The following is an 18,972-nucleotide window of genomic DNA, read 5'->3' as shown; positions in this document are numbered from 1 at the left end:
ATTGATAATGTATAAACTCTATTTAATACGATTTCAACAGAGTTAGGTCGTTTTTAAAATTAAAATCTCCTTTTTCAAAGTAGAGCAGACTTGGTCGTATCCTTGAACTTAATATTTATTGAACACACATCGTAATGGTTTTTCCTCTTGCCAATGTTGATTTTAATGATCCGTCTATTTAAAGACAATTTTTAGAGGGGGATTTCCTTTCAAATCCCAAAGAGATCGACATGCATCATAATATCCTGCAAAAAATTCTGGTAAATCCAATTTGTCCTAAAAATAAAACACATCGACGTTTTCCAATGTCTATAGACGGTGGCTTTGTCTATAGACGGTGGCTTTTAAAGGTAGGCAATTGAAGCATTACTTTATAATTCAAAATATATTCTTAAATAAATAATGCAAAAATATCAAAATAATGCATCTGTAATGAAACATCGAGATTTTTTTTCAACTTTTGTTTTAAAGAAATGCTTTTTGATACAGAAAAAAACCCTCTTATTTAAATCTGTACTATGTAATGTATATAGAATGTGAAAAGGCTTTTCATCTCTTATTTAGGTGGATCCTAAAGTGCTCAGAGAATGAAACCATTTGTTGAATTGCTTATTTTTCTAGTGATAACAATTGTAAATTCATATTCAGACAACACTCGAGATTTACGTGTAAGTACATCTACCATATATCAACTAACATTCAATATACTTTATGTTGTTTTCTGTATAATCAATGTAAAATCCATTACTTCTATATCATATATTATTTACTATGTATCTGTATTACGTTACAGTAATTCGGTACTTGTCATTTGGCTTAAAGAATAAACAAACTGTGAAGTCTTCTTAGCATTGATGTACACCCAGCTCCACGCATTTTGGAGATATAGTTTTAGCTGAACAAACCGAAAACATTGATCAAAAAGTCGAATTAGTTTGAATTTATCCTTTCCTTGTTTATGAACACAAAAAATTAAAATGTTCAACATTATACATCTATTGCATGGCTTCTTCGGGAACAGTCAAATTGTTGTCCCGGGGTAGGAGAGAAGACCTCGGAAACGCCGGTCTTGGCAACTATTTCCAAGTATTCTCTCCTATGCCGGGACGACCATTTGACTGTTCCCTAAGAATGTTTAGTACCTAACCTACTATATGAGTATTTAATTCAGCAATAACAATTAAAGCAAGTAATTGGTTTTTCTTATGATCCAATTATGTAACAATATCAACAGCATTTTGTATATTTTTTTATGTATTGGTAAAATAGATATGCATTTAAAAAAAAGAACCGGATAGTGAAATAAAAAATAAAATTCCATGTTAAATCAGAAATAAAATTCAGGCCCACTAGAAGTACATTTCATAATTCACTATAATAACAGTATGCATATATTTACTGTTCTTCTTATTACGTTTTTATACTCCATGACTCCGTTTTTCCTGATACCTCGGACAAATCGTTGTCCATTACGTCGTTGAATCTAGCCATACTGACAGTGAAATTGTCGTTTGGTCAACAACGTTGTGATCACTTGAGCGCTTGAACATTACCGACACGCTTTACGTGTAACCATGTAGCAGTTCAGTCTGTGATTGGGCATCGTCACAAGTTAGCAGGGGACATTAAACATGTGGGTAGGGGGTATATATCAAAGTTAGGTTATAGCAAACTAGCGAAGTCAATAGTCAATACTTTTGAAGTCAATAGTTGTATTTCATATTGATGTCGTTCGTAAAACATAACCCTAAATTACATAATCCATGCATACTGGTGTAGGTGCACAAAACATACTCTGAGAAGTTGCCCCTTTATCGTTTTGTTTATCTTGCATTTGGGCTAAGTCCGCACCACCCAAACCCCATCAGAGAGTACCGTGCGAGGTGATTTAGACACTTTGCAAAATCAAGAACTCTTGTCTTCCCTTCTTGAAACCGTTTTGACTGTTTCCCTAGTAGGCATGCATGAAATAATTGTTTCATTACCTAATCTGCTAATCGAGCAATAGTTTCTAACGTGACCGGGGAAACAGTTCGTCACGTGATCGGGTAATAGTAGGTCACGTGATGAATTATTTCACTTCTACTCATTTTGTGTACCTTTCTCTGTTAATTAAAGTTGGAAAACAGAAGGAAAAAATGTAATACCAAATGGATATTTTATATAATAGATTAAGTAAAAAAAAGTGTAATATCAATTTATATAATAGATTAGGTAATAAAAATGAAAAATTACATATACATGTAGCAGGAAAGCCAATGGCAATGATTACTACTGCCATGTTGATCTACCCGAAATGTCACTATACGTACTTATTGCCTGGCTTCTTGGAGAACAGTCAAACAGTTATGTAGGGATAGGGGAGAAGACTTAGGAAACTGTTGCCTGAGGTCAAGGACAACAGCTGCCCAGGTCTTTTCCCGTGCCCAGGGACAACAATTTGGGACAAGAGGCCACTTTTTTCTTTTATTACTCATCCTACATGTGATATCATTATTCTTTAATTCGGCAATGACAAAATATGCAATTATCAGCAATTATTTCTATCCAATGTTGTAACAACATCAACAGTGTTTTATATATTTTTCATATATTGGTAAAATGGAAAATTAAAGCATAAATAGAAAAATAGTAAAAAATAACATTATAATTCATATAGTAGGTTTGGTAATAATACATAATGTTGATTGAAAAATATATGTACACTGTAAGTATACTAGCAGTCTGTCGTATTAATATGCTAGTGATAACCGTTTATCATACATGTAACTGTCATTGTTTTGCGTTTATTGTATATAAGTTGTTTTGTGTACATGTTTGTGAGTGTGTTTTCGTATTTTCCAAGTTTTTATTCCCTTTTATTCCTCTAATAATAGACTGATGAATTGTCATATACCGACCCAGTTTTGTGTGATCTGAAGCAAGGTAGCGACCATGCCACACCTTTTTTTTTGTTTCCTTGTTTTTCATTTTCTTTAGAAACAATGACGTCATCTTTCATTATCAGACTATAAACTATTTCGGGTTCGTTGTTTATGTTATGGAATGAGATGTACATTAATTCGACAGACTATGGGCGAAATTCTCAAATATATGCCATAATATGTCGATAAAAACAGACAAACGAGATTAAGAGATGGTGTGTGAGAATACTGCATCCCAAACTGACGAAAATGCAGTTTAAAGATTAAAGTGGATAAATAAAGTATACTATTACACTTATACACTAAGTGTCAATAATCCATCAATGATAGATTTATATTCAAACTGATCATTGAAAAGAAATGATTAAAATACATAAAGGGTGTTTTGAACTATATCTATCTAAGCATTTCATAAAGTGCATATAGCATAAAAACTTACGTTTAACATTTTTGGATTGTCAGGAGTCTACATCGTACAATATTACTGCAAATACGAAGCTGTCCGGAGCTGGCGAAACTTTTCCCTTGAAACATTATGTATCAACTTCTAGCAAAACACGAGGTAAGCAGTTTAACATGTTTATGGTGATACCGTTGGGGCGAGTGCAGTCTGTGTATACTTTTGATTTATCCATAACAGGCACGTAGAATCAGAAAATTCCACTCCATCCACTACAGGCCTTTTTCATCCACCATTTTTGTTTCTAGTAAAGATTCATATTGTATTTCATCGCATTTGTTTTTCGTAACAACATTGTGCATTTCTAGTCAAGATGCTCGTATATCCCCGAGCCGATTTCGTTCTGTATGTTTAGGACTCACATTTTTCGTCATTACAAATAAATGGCAAGCTTTTACACCTCAACATGTTTTCTGTTATGATTTACATGTAAACAAACAGAGCTGAAATGCTTGAAATAACAGTAAAATTTTAACATAAACATTTGTATGTTATGCAAATTTACGTTCATTGTTCAATTCTTGCCAGGTTTGTACTTTAAAAAAATCTGGGCATGTGGTTACTCGAAAAAAAAAATCTCTGTTGAGGCCTTGCTCTACTAAGACTGGACAACATAAGAACTGTTTTACTGTCTTTCTATATTTATAGAACATTTTGCATTTGCAAAACACCTTGTGGTCAAAAGGGACACTTTCGGAAAATTCGGAAAAGGTTTCGTTGTTGGAACCATTCTCGGAGGACCCGTTGGTGGAATTGTGGGTGGACTACTTTGTGTAATCTTCTGTTCTGGTAAGTGTAAAGTTGAAAACTACGATGAATTAACACAAATCCCAAGAATCATACATGTGAGTTTTTTAAAATTCGAAAAACTTAATGTTCCAAAACTATTTATATGTCATACATATTGAGATATATCAAGACTTTCGATTGTCATAAAATGCGTAAATATTACGATAATCCCAAATCCTGATAGATAACATAATAGCACTTTCATGAATTGTCTCCCGCATTTAACTTTTTTGCGCTTTATGGCTATGAAACATGTTACAGTATATAAATACGATTTTTAAAAATGAAATCCAATTGTGAAAATGCGTTTTCTTAAATGTGAATCTTAAATGTGAATCACCAGCATGATTATTAGAAATAAAAAGTAGAAGATAGATGATCATGATCAGTGTAGAAGTAATCAGAATAATAGATAATCAGTTCCGTGATCAATAAACATTTAGATGATCATGATCAGTATAGAAGTAATCAGAATAATAGATAATCAGTTCCGTGATCAATAAAGATTTAGATGATCATGATCAGTATAGAAGTAATCAGAATAAAAAAAATAGATAATCAGTTCCGTGATCAATAAAGATTTAGATGATCATGATCAGTATAGAAGTAATCAGAATAAAAAAAAAATAGATAATCAGTTCCGTGATCAATAAAGATTTTCCTCATAGAAGATAAATGATTGATATCAAGAAATATAATCAAAGAATGCACTCGATATTTAGAATCGATTTGTAGAATGTATCTTCTTATTGTAAACAGATCCTCCTCCTCCAAATAATCCGCCAAGCTTTGATTCCTGCTATGGTCCAGAGGACCAACTTGCTGATTCAGAACAAACATCAACTGCTGTTTCATGGCCCACTCCTTCCGCCTCGGATCCGGAAGATGGATCTATACCGTAAGTCAGAAGTTTAACAAAACATGCAATTCTCAATGAAATACAAGAATAGACACAAGGATATATAAGACGATATACAATAGATCTGCGTTCCCTGAATATATATATATATATATATATATATATATATATATATATATATATATATACAAAGCAGTAAATGACCAACGACACGAACAGCCAGATTGTCAAATTTTCGGGACGACCTGTCCCTTCTTCAGGACAAACGAAAAGAATTACATAATGTGGCCAAAATTAACAGGGAATAATAACAAAAACTACATATAAATACATCTAGCACTACAACTACAATCTACAAACGTATTTACAACACAGACTACATGTTTGTTGGTTTTTAGGCTTGCTAATCAATGTTAAAAGCGGAGCCAATTAGGACATACCTTATTCGCCCAAAGAGCTGGACGAATAAGGCATGTCCCGATGCTTTGCAATGCATGTATGTATTGTATATATTTACCCAGCACGTCATTAGTACAAGGAAGCCCACCCGGAAGTGTCTTCGAGCGTGGATCACACACTATTATATATGCAGCATCGGACAGTAAAGGCGCCTCCACTCACTGTTATTTCTCTTTCAAGGTGACAGGTAAATTAATCACTGCTTCAGTAATTTCCGTTACATGAACATTGTTTAAACTTTGCAAGTTAATTATCATAATCTTCATAGCATGATCTCAGGAATGATATATTAATTATATAGTAGATCATGATATCAATATTGATGGAAAACATAATGAAAAAATGATTAATATTGCAATATTGTACATTTCATTTCGTCAGAACTTTGATTATGTGCCTTTCCATTTATTTCATAGATGCTTTATTTCTAGTGATTACTTGTGATCCTATCGTATGGCCGTTGAATGGATATGTTCGATGTGACAAACCGGAATTCATCTACGGATCCAAATGCTCTGTGTACTGTTTCGAAGGGTATGAAATGGTGTCTAATTCTACAGTGGAAACAAATCGAATCATGTGCAGCAAAACAAGTGACAATCAGCCAACTTTGGATAAAACTGTCCCACAATGTCATGGTAAAGAAGGCATTACTGTTTATCAACAACGCCGCGATACATGTAAATGTACATGAATTCTTCATGTATCTAGGATATATCAAACGGAAAGTGGACCTTAATATATGAAATAGATTCTGAAAAGGAAACCAATGGCCATGATGATTAAAATACCGGTTTTAAATGTAATATCATTATGTTTTACTTCCTGTAGTTGAATATCAGTAGTTTGATTCTTTTAGCGATTACCTGTCCGGCGAACGCCTCCGCCCTAAACCCAGAAAACGGACAAGCTGTATGTACACACAGCAACCACAAGTATGACAGTGCTTGTATAACTCAGTGCAACAGCGGGTACAGCTTATCATCTAGCCAGCTGTTTACATTTTGTCAATTTGACAAACAGTGGTCTTCTGCACTCCCAAATTGTAAAGGTATTGGTTTCGTAAATGTCTTCAAATTATCATTCATATACAATTGATTCATCAATAATTGAATTATTTTACATTATCATCATTTCTTTTGACTTAATTAGATAGCGAATCACCCGAGATGAGCAACTGTCCAAGTACAATATTTGCATATACCGATCGAAACAGCCAATTCACAGTTGTTAACTGGTTGGAACCGACTGCGACAGACAACAGTGGATCTGTAGATGTATCGAGGACGAAAGGACCCGCTCCAGGGTCCACCTTTCCTCTTGGATTAACGGAGATTAAGTACCAGGCCAAAGATGATGAAGGGAATGTGTCTCCAGAATGTGTTTTCTTCGTCAATGTAGAAGGTAATTGAAACATCCACTCCTTTTTGTTTATCAAACAAGATGTGATTGTGAAACATTGATACCCGCGTATAGCAGCAATTTTGATAATGGTAAGGTTAAAGTTGTCAAACGCACGTTCAAATATAAGTACTAAAAGAAAGGTGTGATCACAAGAAATGCACATGTGAAATATGAAAGCCTTATCACCATCCATTCAAAAGTTATGGCAAACATTGAAGTTTTCTCGAACACACAGACAGACGGACAGACCAAAAACTATATACTCCAGAATCTCCAATTAAGGGCATAAAAAATTTGCATTTTCTTTCAAAATATTAGAGTTAAATCAAAATTTATTTCAGAAAAAATATTTTGATACATACATTTGTACTAACAATACGTTTGTAATAATTTTTTTCAGACATTCGCTGTGATCCACCATTAATCGTGGACAAATATCTGTTTTATCAATGTCCAGATGGTTACACGTTTGGCTCCACCTGCCAATTGAACTGCATGGGAAGTTTTCCTCTTATTGGTAATGACACGATCACATGTGAAAGAAATGAGAGTTACACCCCGCCCCGTGGGTACTGGAATATGGATGACGTCGAGCCATTTTGCCAAAGTATGAGTATTTTATATTTTAAAAAATCATAGCCATTTTCGTTATTTTGTTTTTCAAACTGTTTCAAACAACGCTTTGTTTTCAAGAAAATCCCTGCGATAAACTTCCGCCACCAGAAAATGGCGCAATTATATGTGACACCTGGTTATTTGGAATGCAATGCCAAATGCAGTGTTCCGATAAGTATGACATACCATATGGTGCAGTGGGCTCCAATGGCGTTCCATTTACTGGACGCTTTACCTGTTCTGAATCTAAAGGAGAGTATACACCATCTAATACAGTGCCCGGATGTACACGTAAATAAAATTCAATTTCTTTCTCATTTAATGGGTAGCGAACATACTACTGTAGTACTGTACTTATCACAATGCGTTGTATCCAAGGATGTCTTTCACTGTCACTCTGAGTTGAACGTTTCATTCCAGAACTCCGTAGACCCGGAATGACTACTTTAATCGGAGAATTCTTTTATTACACCGGTGACTGTAACGATCCTACTGTTTTGGACGAAATCAAACATAATTTCATCAATCAGATGCAACTCCTTGAAGCCCAAGGATGGAATGGTGTGTGTCCATCACAAATTGACTGCAATGTCAATAATACAGAGGTCACGTGTGGTCCTGTAAACGGTAAGAAGAAGCGTGACGTTTTTAATATCCTCCGGGGAAAAAGAAGTACCCATGAGATACGGGTTGAGGTAACAATGACAACAACATGGTACGATTTTAATTCAACTGGAGCAACAACCTTCTATTTCCTTGAAGACGTCCAAAAGAACATGTTCAACGTAATAAAATCGGTTGCGTCCAGTGGTGATCTAACCGTTGGAGGTATGGTTCCAGACACTAACAGTTTTGCAATTGGGTGGAGTGATCCGAATTGCCCGGAGGGATCCATCGTGAGGTGGTCAACATTGACATGTGGTAATGGAATTGATCTATTCTAGATACATGGACAATTTTGTAAATTTACCAAAAGAAAAGATTGATCTGGATATTTGCGAAATTTGTCTAATGACTTTCAACTGTTTCAGTTCCATGTGCTCCCGGAACATACCTTGACAAGTCAGATCCAATAAATCCAACGTGTAGAAATTGTCCGGTAGCCACATTCAAAGATAACGATGTTGATACTAGTTGTACTCCATGCCCGACAGGGACATCAACATTGACCACTGGGTCTGAAAACACCACTGATTGTTTACGTGAGTTATAAATTTCATTCACGCGTGCACCCAGCTTCACACACACTTACACACATACATATGCACCCCCTGTTGACCGATTATATCCGCCGTAAGCCTGATATGATTGATGTTGCTAAAACTCGGAACGGAAAACGGAACGGTACGGAACGTAGAATCTGCATTAATACATATCATTTGACACGTTATGTGTATTGTAAATTTAAAATACTTATCATCAACACAGGAAGCAGAAATTGCATTTCTTCAGAATTACAGAGAGAACGGGAAATAATTTATGTCTCATGCTGTTATCCTTACAGAAAACACCTCACCGAAGCTTGTTTGTGCTTAGAATAGATCAAAATACAGCAACACTGTGCAAGAGTAAAAAATGGCATTTATTAACAAAAATACCGAAAATAAAGGTTCAAAAAGTAAACAAAGCACAATCAGCAAATTATAAAACATTGTCATATCATTGCACCAATATCTGTCCTGAATTCGCCCATAAATAATGTACCCAAAACAACACTACTACTGATTAGTTCAAACAGGAGAAAATCAGCAGATATAAAACATCTAATTCAACAGGATTTCAACACATGAAAGGTGAAAATAACGAACAGTGATCAATCTCATAAGCAATACAAAATAGATAGTTGGGCAAACACGGACCCCTTGACACACCAGAGGTGGGATCAGGTGCCTAAGAGGAGTAAGCATCCCCTGTCGACTGCTCACACCCGCCGTGAGCCCAATATCCTGATCAGGTAAACGGAGTTATCCGTAGTTAAAATCAGTGTGCCACTAACGGTCTAACAATCGGTATGAAACACGTCCGACAGCATTGGACATGTTTCATACCATCTGACCTGATCCCCCGAAATGATTATCACAAATAGCAATACTACTGTCTAGACTTAAACCACTGCCTAGTTGAAAACTTGTTCAAAAGCGTAAAAAGGAAACAAATTATGACCTACGATAAGGGCAAACATTTTCTGGTTCCACAATTTGATATACTTCATAAAATATACGCATATGCATATAAGGTGAAGATAATGAACAGTGATCAATCTCATAACTCCTATAAGCAATACAAAATAAAAAGTTTGGCAAACACGGACCCCTGGATAAACCAGAAGTGGGATCAAGTGCCTAGGAGGAGTAAGCATTCCCTGTCGACCGGTCACCCCCCTTGAGCCCTATATAATGGGTCGACAGGGGATGCTTGCTCCTTCTTCGCACATGATCCCGCCTCCGGTGTATCCAGGCGTCCGTGTTTCCCAAACTCCCTATTTTGTATTGCTTATAGGAGTTACGGGATTGGTCTCTGTTTGTCATCTTCACCTTTCATTAAGCACACGATGGGAAACTCGTAAAATATTGTCGTTTTATAACCATATTACTGAATTCAAGTTAATATACATGTAGCAAAACGTCTCCTTGTGGATCCAAAACAGGCATTGGGTGTTGTTGGAATCTATCTTTATTTTCTTTATTTAAAGGAAAATGCAAACCTGGGGAGTATTCAACCACTGGTCTAGAGCCCTGCCACCTATGTCCACAGTCAACCTATCAAAATGTAGAAAATTCCACGACATGCATAGAGTGTCCGGCTGGTCACGCCACGACCTACCCAGGAAGTACTACCTCTAGTAACTGTTCATGTAAGTCTCACTATCGAATTAAATTTCATCATTTAATGAATTCAAATTAGGTATTGCCGTAACGAAGAAATGCTTGGCGGTTTTCCGTATTCATATCCTAACAAAATTTGTATAATGATGAAATAGAAAATTTCAAATTGTAAAGGAAAATAACAAATGAGTGGCTGTAGCGAGGGAAAACCTAAATACTGAGCAAAGTCGCTTGAAATTTCACTGCAAGGGGAGAATCCCTAAGGGTTATTAGTGTGTATGGATATTTATAAATTGCTTATAAAGTACTGGCTTGGTCAGAGCGGAGGTGTAACCGATAGAATGGCATGGTAGGATTGACCAGGGGTCACTCGTTAGTTTGAATTATTTATATGAAATAAGAATCATTAACATTTAAGGAGATTTGGAAGAAGGAATTGTGCAAGTTTGAAATTCGAAAGTAAAAATTACAGTCCTTTAGAAAATGATAAATAAGTAGGGACTTTTGAAACTTGTGCGGTGGTACATGTCTTAATGCGAGGAACAGGAACACAGAATTTTGTTTCATTTGTACAGGTCCCCTTCACATAGCCTGCGGAGAGAGCTGATTTAAGAAAAGGGCATTTAGAAATCCTGGATAATTTATTTTGTGTTTATGAATGACAGGCTTTGTGTCATAGTTTACTATACTACACCATTATAGAACAGTTATAAGGAGTCTGATATTATAAGTGGTGGATAATCCGGGTGTCAGATTTGGGACAATATGTGATTTTTGTGTCATTAGACCTCTCTCACTCACCCCTTAGGAACAACCAAAGACGGGGAAAAATTCATTTCGTTTTTAGTCTTTCTATTGTATTATTTCTATATCTTGTACACAAATGTCAAAGTAATTATCATTGTTTCTGTTTTTCCTAGATTTTGACATAGTGCTTTCTACAGCTAACTCTGTAGTGTTATTTGAAAATCCCTCTTCCGATCAATCTACAGCATTTTCTTTGATGACATGGATTTTTCCTTCTCTGACGAAGACTAACTTTAGCTTGTTTCAAGTCGATTCGGCAACGGTTTCAATTAACGTACACTACACAGATAAATTGGTTGTGAACATTAACAGGTAAATCAATCCTTTTTTCGTCTTCTGAAATACATTGAAATATACATTAGATAATTATAGTCTTTATAATACGTTTAATGTATGATACATATAATTGACTTTGATATTCTAAATCTTAGCAACATTGTTGATGTTGGTGTTACATTTTCGCCAAATTTATGGTCACATCTTGCTGCCCGTGTCAACTCCGTAACGTCATCAATGGATATATTTGTAAATGGTGTCCCCGTGTTCCAAACGTCTATTTCTGGATATGTAGTGGTCGGAACTTCAATAATTGACAATACGTCCAAACTAAGCTTGGGATTATATGAAGACTCCAAGACAGGTAAAACAAAATTTTATGAAGTTCGCATTCTCTTTTATGTACATGTATGACAATTATTGATAAAAACCAATTCTTCTGGATAACTTAATGTAGATTCTTCATTTGATATATTTACAGGTTACTCATTGTCGGGATATCAAATTGAGTTCACTGCATTATCTGATACTGACATTGTTAATATTGCCAACAAGTCTTGTCAGATTACGAGAACACAGGCGCAAATTACAATGGACGATTTGAAAAATATTACCAACGTATTTGGGAACAAGATTACACTTCAAAGTCCGAGCCTGTGTGATAGTACGTATTTCTTGTACTTAAAACTGAAGTAATTCAGTTTAAACCCGAATGTTTCCATACATAATTCCTTTGGTTTCCTGTTAACAGATCAATAACTGATAATCCAGTGAAGTGACTGGTGAACAATTCAAATTGTAAACAAATAGGACAGCATATATACTAGTACATGAGTATTTACAAGTAGATAGTGCTATCAAGCGTAGTAACCCTTAATGATATTCAGTATATGTATATATCTTATTATCTAAGGCAAGAATGAGGCTGGCTTCACAATGAGTCTCGGAATTTTGCGTTTTGATAGATGATAGCACCTGGTAACGCCCTCGTTATGAAATTCTATAAATCCAGTTGAGAGTGTTACCTACTTTACATTCAAGGTCTGTGTGATAGTATATACAGTGTACATCTGTATTCTGAGTGTCTTTGAAGTCCGTGTTTTTATCTTCTCTTGTACAGCATGTCTTCTTTTTTACCATCAGATATAGATCAGTGCATTCCAAATCCCTGCAATGGTCATAGATGTCAAGACAAAGCGAACGGCTACAAATGTTTGTGTTCCAGTGGATATCATGGAGAAAACTGCCAAAATCAACCAGACTACTGCAGATACAATCCATGTAAAAATGGAGGCGTGTGTGCCACTACCGAATTTAATTTTACTTGCACATGTCAGGATGGATATAGAGGAGGAATATGCGAAATCGAAACAGGTATATCGTACTGATCACATTGTGGTTTTTATGCATCCCATACTCTTTGATTTCACAAAATCACGGTTATATTAAAGGGACACTAAAGAATAAAATAACTTTAATTAGTTTCTATTTTGTTAGAATACCTAATGATATCAATTTTGCATATAATGCTTACAATCTAATTAAAATCAGATCTTCTCTAACCGTTACACTGGAGACAGTGTAACGGTTAGAGAAGATATGATTTTAATTACATTGATAATGCTTATGTCCATGTTGTAGCGAAAAGATTATTGAGCAAGGAAAAATCCAAGACTATTAATCATATATTTAGCATTATGTTCAAACAATTGCAGTTAATGGTGGATGGAGCGCCTGGGGGTCGTACAGTGAATGTTCAGCGTCTTGTGGAGGGGGGCATAAATCGCGATCTCGTCTTTGCAATAGCCCAGTTCCAGATCCCGATGGCATTCCCTGCAATTCAACAGAATCTAATGAGACGATAGAGTGCAATACTGATGCATGCCCAAGTAAGATTTAAAAAATACAATACTTCTGGTTTTCATAACTAACTGCAAAATATCCATCTTTTGATCTCCTCTAATTATACTTACTCCTCCTAGGCACCTGATCCCACTTCTGGTGTGTCCAGGGGTCTGTGTTTGCCCAACTATCTATTTTGTATTGCTTATAGGAGATATGAGATTGATCACTGTTCGTTATCTTCACCTTGCATGTGTATAAGAGTTTAATAATAAAGTTCAGAGTTATCTTTCATATAGGTTGTCCCTCCATAAAGAGAGGATTTGGAAATGTCCTCAACTGCACAGACACGACAGATTCACACAGGTTATGTACTGTGAGATGTCGAAATGATTTAACGTTCATGTCAGGAAATTTACCCCTGTCTGTGTATATCTGTGGAAGAAATACATCGTACGTATGGAACGATGACCCGCCTTCCTGTGGAAGTAAGCTGTGAAAATATTTAACTTAACTTCTATCGTATCCCTGATTTAATACATATACTGATTAATTTCGTCTTCACCTCAGTTTTGAGACAATACTAATTATAATTTGTGTATTTCTAGGAATATTCAGTCCTTCTAGGATATCGATAGTTTCCACTGCAAGATACAGGACCTCCATTCCGTGTGTCAGTGCGTCCACTGCTGCTGCCAATCTTAAGAGTAGTATGGAACATAACCTTCAATGTTCAATGAACCGTACCTGTTCAGTTGATGTAAACGTCCCAGGTACGTGTAGTACATAGAGTTCTCACTTTATTCCCCATTCACATTATTAGGTGTGTCTTGTGTTTAAAGGAATTCGAAGTATCTATGATTTATGTTGTAAATCCTCCTACGAGAGAAAAATTACTTTTTTAGGATTATAGTAAACTTGTAATCGTTACATTCGTTATCTTCACCTTGCATTCAATAGTGCAAATGTTAGGCATGTTGAAATACCCATGACTTGTTGTGTTTCGGAAATAAGGATAATAATTGTATATATTCACATTTTTTAAATCAAGATATAGAGTAATTGATATGACAATGGTTAAACAGGGGATGTTTACTTCTCTTAGGCACCTGATCTCACCTCTAGTATATCCAGAGGTCCGTGTTTGCCCAACCCTCTATTTTGTATTGCTTATAGGAGTTATGAAATTGATCACTGTTCGTTTTCTTCACCTTTCATAATATTGTACAACAATAGAAAAAATCTTTGATCATTATAGGTTGCTTGGCATCAGGTCGCCGACGACGACGCTCGACAACATCCGACACACAGACAATCACATTGTCGTACAATCTTACTGCTGGGGACAACCTAGACTTACAAGTGTTTTATGAATCCAATACTGGTAAGGAAAACTAAATAAACTGACAATAATCTGTTTTCTCATCAATAATAAAAGACAATAAACAGCATAAATCAAATTTTAGTGAGCCAAAACCTCCAGGATTTACTTTTGGGTGTGTCGGAGCTAGAAGCATCAGCAAGTCAAATCAATAGTTCGCATAGTATTTTGTTGTTTGAATTGAATGGGGTACAATATACATCAGAAGCAGTGTCAACAGAGGCCATCGTAGAATGTTCTACTGGGCAGGGCAGACAGGAGGCGTTTTGCAGTATGTTTTTAATTCATGTATTTAATTTACCCGTTATTTCTCTTGCTCTAGATCATTAGAAGACGTGTAGTATTCTCATTTCACATGTGTGTGTTGCAGTCGTCTGTCCACCAGGTACGCATGCTCAATCGAATTCATGCTCACTGTGTCCTTCGGGTTCGTATCAAGACGAGGATGGTCAAACATCTTGTAAGCCATGCCCAGAGGGATTGACATCGCCAACAGAAGGCAGTCAGAATATCTCAGATTGTTCAGGTAATGAACTATTTTTGAAAACAATAAATGCATAAAAGGCCATACGCGCCCGTGTTTATTTCGCGCAGATGCATTGAAAGACTATTTGGTTCTTATCTCAAAAAAGAACAATAAGTTGATTTAACAGTAAAAATGTTCCAGATTATAGTATGTTTATTAGCAGATCTTTACTTACCTTAATGCTGGCTTAGTAAATTTGCATGTGGCTATTCTAATGTAGTACTTGCAGAATCAACAAGTGCTACATCCCTTACCTCGACAACTACGGATTCTCCATTAACAACGTTACGGGAAACAACAACGCCTTCTAAAACAACGACACTAACAAGCATGCATTCTCCATTATCTACGACATTTGCAACAGCTACAACTTCTCCATCAACAGAAATATCATCAACAACAATGATTTTTCTACCAACATCAGCAACCACGTCTCTTATTTTAACAACCACGCCTTCTCAATCAACAACAATGTCCTCAACAACCACGCATTCTCCATCAAAAACGACGCCTTCTTCATCAACAACATCAACAACCACGCCTTCTCCATCAACAACACCATCAACCACGCCTTCTTCATCAACACCAACAACCACGCCTTATGCATCAACAACATCAACAACCACGTCTTCTCCATCAACAACGACGCCTTCTTCAACAACATCAACAACCACGTCTTCTCCATCAACAACGACGCCTTCTTCATCAACAACATCAACAACCACGTCTTCATCAACAACGACGCCTTCTCCATCAACAACACCAACAACCACGCCTTATGCATCAACATCAACAACCACGTCTTATGCATCAACAATGACACCTTCTCCATCAACAACGACACCGTCATCAACCACGGTTTCTGTATCAACAACTACACTATCAGCAACCAATTTGCTTTCATTATCAAGAACACCAGTGACATCAATATCATCTAATATGCCTGATACAACACTTGAATCAACTTATGCACCAACAAAAACAATAAATTCAAAGAGAACATTTCAGGAAGGTATTGTACATAAAGAAATAAATTTATATCATTAATGTAGAGAGCAAAACCCATTCTGAAATATTGTTATAGTTTGAAAGTAAGTTGATTTGAATTTTGTTAGTTAAGTAATTAAATTTGAAACCTTTTCCCTGATATTTAGATGAACGTACAACAGCTCTTGCAGTTATAATTACGTGTACGATAATTGTAATCGTGGTATCAACAAGTGCACTGAGTATACTGGTATATAAAAAATGGCAGAGGTAAGACAAATATCCAAATATCCATCAATATACTATTTTTAAAAGCAAACAAATCTTAACAAAGCTTCATTTTTATTTTATAGAGCTCGACATCGAATGAATCCAAACTTGGTAGGAAGTTGGGTAAGCCTAAATATGGTGAAACCACAACGTCTTGGCATGCCCTCAAAGCCAATCTTCAACAAAAAATTGCCGTTCAGTGACCAAGAAAACTGGCTTTCAAAGCCAGAAATATAACGCATGATAGGACATGTAATTAAACACTGAGTGTTTCATTGATGAATTGTGTCCCTCATGCAGTTAGGGCTTTGTGTTTTGAGAGTATAATGAGCATGTGCATGTATAATGTATAAGTGTGAAAATCCAAAAGCAAACACTCACGCGCATTTAAATATGCACATGTATGGATGATTCTCAGTGACCAAATCAGAATCATGTTCAACTCAATTCAATTTCCATGGACTAAGTTGTATGATTTTCTATGCACCTGTTTTGTTACTTAACCTTATTCTTATGTAGTATGTATTCTCCTTCAACTCCTCGAATCAATTTTGGACTCGTACATAGTGTGCAAGTTAGAATAATGATTGTCGTTTCATGTAATGCTCATAAAGCCCTTATAAGTTTTTCTTATTTATCAAAACATGCTAAATTGAAAACAAAATATATTTGTGTGATGATACTGTTTACATTTAACGAAAAATATATTTCTGTTTTTCAGTTTAGATTTGATTATGAATTATTTTTCAGTGGAAGTTTTCTATTTTGTCTTTTGGGTATCAAAGAAAGATGAATGTGTAATGCGGCTCAGATAAAAAGTTCCTCGCAATATATTCATGCGCACTTTGCCTGATGACGTAGGAATCTGAACTAAGTTCAACTACCAAAAGTAAAACAAACAAACCTCTACTTACATTCAAGAATTGCAGCAATTATGATTGGCTCTTTTGTTTCATGCACTACTATTTGATGTTCCGTGTGTAACGAATATTGTACAACTTCTTTATGCATGCATGCATCATCTCTAGTATCTGATGATACATAAATCCACACTATGATTGTGAAGATAGCATACATGATATGTTGGATGAATACCCCATTATATCCATATCTCTAATTGTTTATGTATGTATTACGATTCCGAATTTCCTCTACGAAACGAACCCATTTACACCCATCCATATTACAAATGGATGAAATAATAACGTAAACTTACCTATTTCTATAAAGGCATCATTCTAGGACTTTATTCACCCATCCGTAAAATATAACACCTTATAATTGCTGTATAAGAGCCCCTTTTTCATTATGAGCATTTTGTGTACTTCCCTTCGAATATGGCGCCAATTCGTTCGGTAGCGTACGATTTGCGCGTGGTTAAGTTCGGCCCTGCCAGACGTTAGGTATGTAAACGCTGGCAGAGAGGAGATCGGGTAGTACCATCATGGAGCCATCAGAGCCCACAAGAATGGTAATTATTTTATAGATATAACCCGAGTATATAGGTTGGGTAAGTCTGATGCCATTTCATACCCAGTACATTTGGGTCCCCCATCAGTATTCCATTCAGTTTAGACACGTTGGGTAAATTCCCAACGTCATTGGGTATATGTAGTTTTGTTGGGTAAATTCCCAACGTCATTGGGTAAATTTTATACCCACAGAAGATACAAATCATTATATGTAATATATGAATGCTATTTCATGTTTGATATATTTCATGCATTTACAATAATTAGTAAATTAATTCCAATCTAATAAATTCATAGAAAATCCAATAGCTTGTTTTTGTTGGGTAAACAGAGATAAGAGGATCCACAAATATTTTTGTAACTACACAAGACGGAAAACGTTACACGTGTAAAATCAGATCGCTCAGAACAATTTCATTTGGCAATTAGTAAAAAAAATTATACAGGCTGTCCGTATTTTTCATTGACTGAGCTTGGCACATGAACACGTCATATAACAAACAATCAGTGGTCATAGATTATGTCCTAGCGTTCCATGAGTGGTAAAGAAGCGATGTTTCCGACATTGAAGGAAGGTCAGAAAAACTGAATGATATGCTAGATAAGATCGTTATTAAGTATGCAACTTGTCTCCCATTTCCTTACAAAAGATGAAAAGAGAATGATTTAACATATGTATCATTTCACAAGACATGCTCAGTAGAGGAAAAAAACCCATCATCCTCTCATTTGTAAGGAGTTGTTGTTTTGTGGGGGTTTTTTTTGGGGGGGGGGGGTCGATTTGTGCTGTATTTGCATGAGATACAGGGTATCGATTTGTTTGTTTCTAATTCAAGCATTAAAAGCAGCACTTATTACTATGCATGTATTGCCTGATATATATTTGTTTGTTTTCCTTGTTTCCTAACTACTTGAGAATTTTTCATTGATATCGAAACATCACCAGTTGTAGGTAAAGTGCCATAACAAAGCAAGAAAAAAGCAATTACGGTTCTTTATTGTGCCAACACCTGTCGTGACGCGGGTTAAACTAGGTTTTTAAGGTCGCATCCGAGAGAACCGCAACTCTAGTGCGA

At 35.8% G+C, this 18,972-nt stretch overlaps 1 protein-coding gene and 1 long non-coding RNA gene across 4 annotated transcripts; one reads left to right on the top strand and one right to left on the bottom strand.

Annotated features, from left to right (window-relative positions):
* The first annotated feature begins 296 nt into the window (after positions 1-296).
* On the top strand, positions 297-18,202 carry LOC125651264 (serine-rich adhesin for platelets-like). 3 transcript variants are annotated; one of them, XM_056164443.1, is made up of 27 exons: positions 297-350; positions 565-668; positions 3,387-3,486; positions 4,033-4,173; positions 4,933-5,071; positions 5,554-5,678; positions 5,923-6,129; positions 6,351-6,542; positions 6,644-6,895; positions 7,296-7,502; positions 7,589-7,801; positions 7,931-8,431; positions 8,542-8,712; positions 10,203-10,364; positions 11,256-11,454; positions 11,574-11,782; positions 11,900-12,082; positions 12,562-12,792; positions 13,134-13,307; positions 13,560-13,748; positions 13,869-14,033; positions 14,519-14,644; positions 14,727-14,912; positions 15,012-15,167; positions 15,397-16,179; positions 16,322-16,424; positions 16,508-18,202. In XM_056164443.1, the coding sequence occupies exons 2-27, from the start codon at positions 588-590 to the stop codon at positions 16,659-16,661; spliced, it is 5,349 nt and encodes a 1,782-aa protein (XP_056020418.1). In that variant the 5' UTR covers positions 297-350; positions 565-587; the 3' UTR covers positions 16,662-18,202. The 3 variants fall into 3 exon arrangements, with proteins under 3 accessions (XP_056020418.1, XP_056020417.1, XP_056020419.1); XM_056164442.1 differs by having other exon boundaries at positions 15,388-16,179; XM_056164444.1 differs by lacking the exons at positions 297-350; positions 565-668; positions 3,387-3,486; positions 4,033-4,173; positions 4,933-5,071 and having other exon boundaries at positions 5,554-5,671; positions 15,388-16,179.
* LOC130054490 (uncharacterized) lies at positions 13,133-15,075 on the bottom strand. Its single transcript, XR_008802799.1, has 3 exons — positions 14,943-15,075; positions 14,008-14,139; positions 13,133-13,251 (listed from the first exon to the last, which is right to left on the bottom strand). It is a non-coding gene; the product is annotated as an uncharacterized LOC130054490 (long non-coding RNA).
* Positions 18,203-18,972: the final 770 nt, after the last annotated feature.

This window comes from Ostrea edulis, chromosome 5, assembly GCF_947568905.1.
Source record: "Ostrea edulis chromosome 5, xbOstEdul1.1, whole genome shotgun sequence".
Classification (NCBI taxonomy): Eukaryota; Metazoa; Mollusca; class Bivalvia; order Ostreida; family Ostreidae; genus Ostrea; species Ostrea edulis.
This window is presented reverse-complemented; position numbering and strand designations above follow the sequence as displayed.

Coding starts and splice junctions, on each gene's coding strand:
- LOC125651264 (XM_056164442.1), top strand. CDS start 588: ATGAAACCATTTGTTGAATTGCTTATTTTTCTAGTGATAACAATTGTA. Junction 8,432..8,541: donor GTGGTCAACATTGACATGTG/GTAATGGAATTG, acceptor CAACTGTTTCAG/TTCCATGTGCTCCCGGAACA. Junction 8,713..10,202: donor AAACACCACTGATTGTTTAC/GTGAGTTATAAA, acceptor CTTTATTTAAAG/GAAAATGCAAACCTGGGGAG.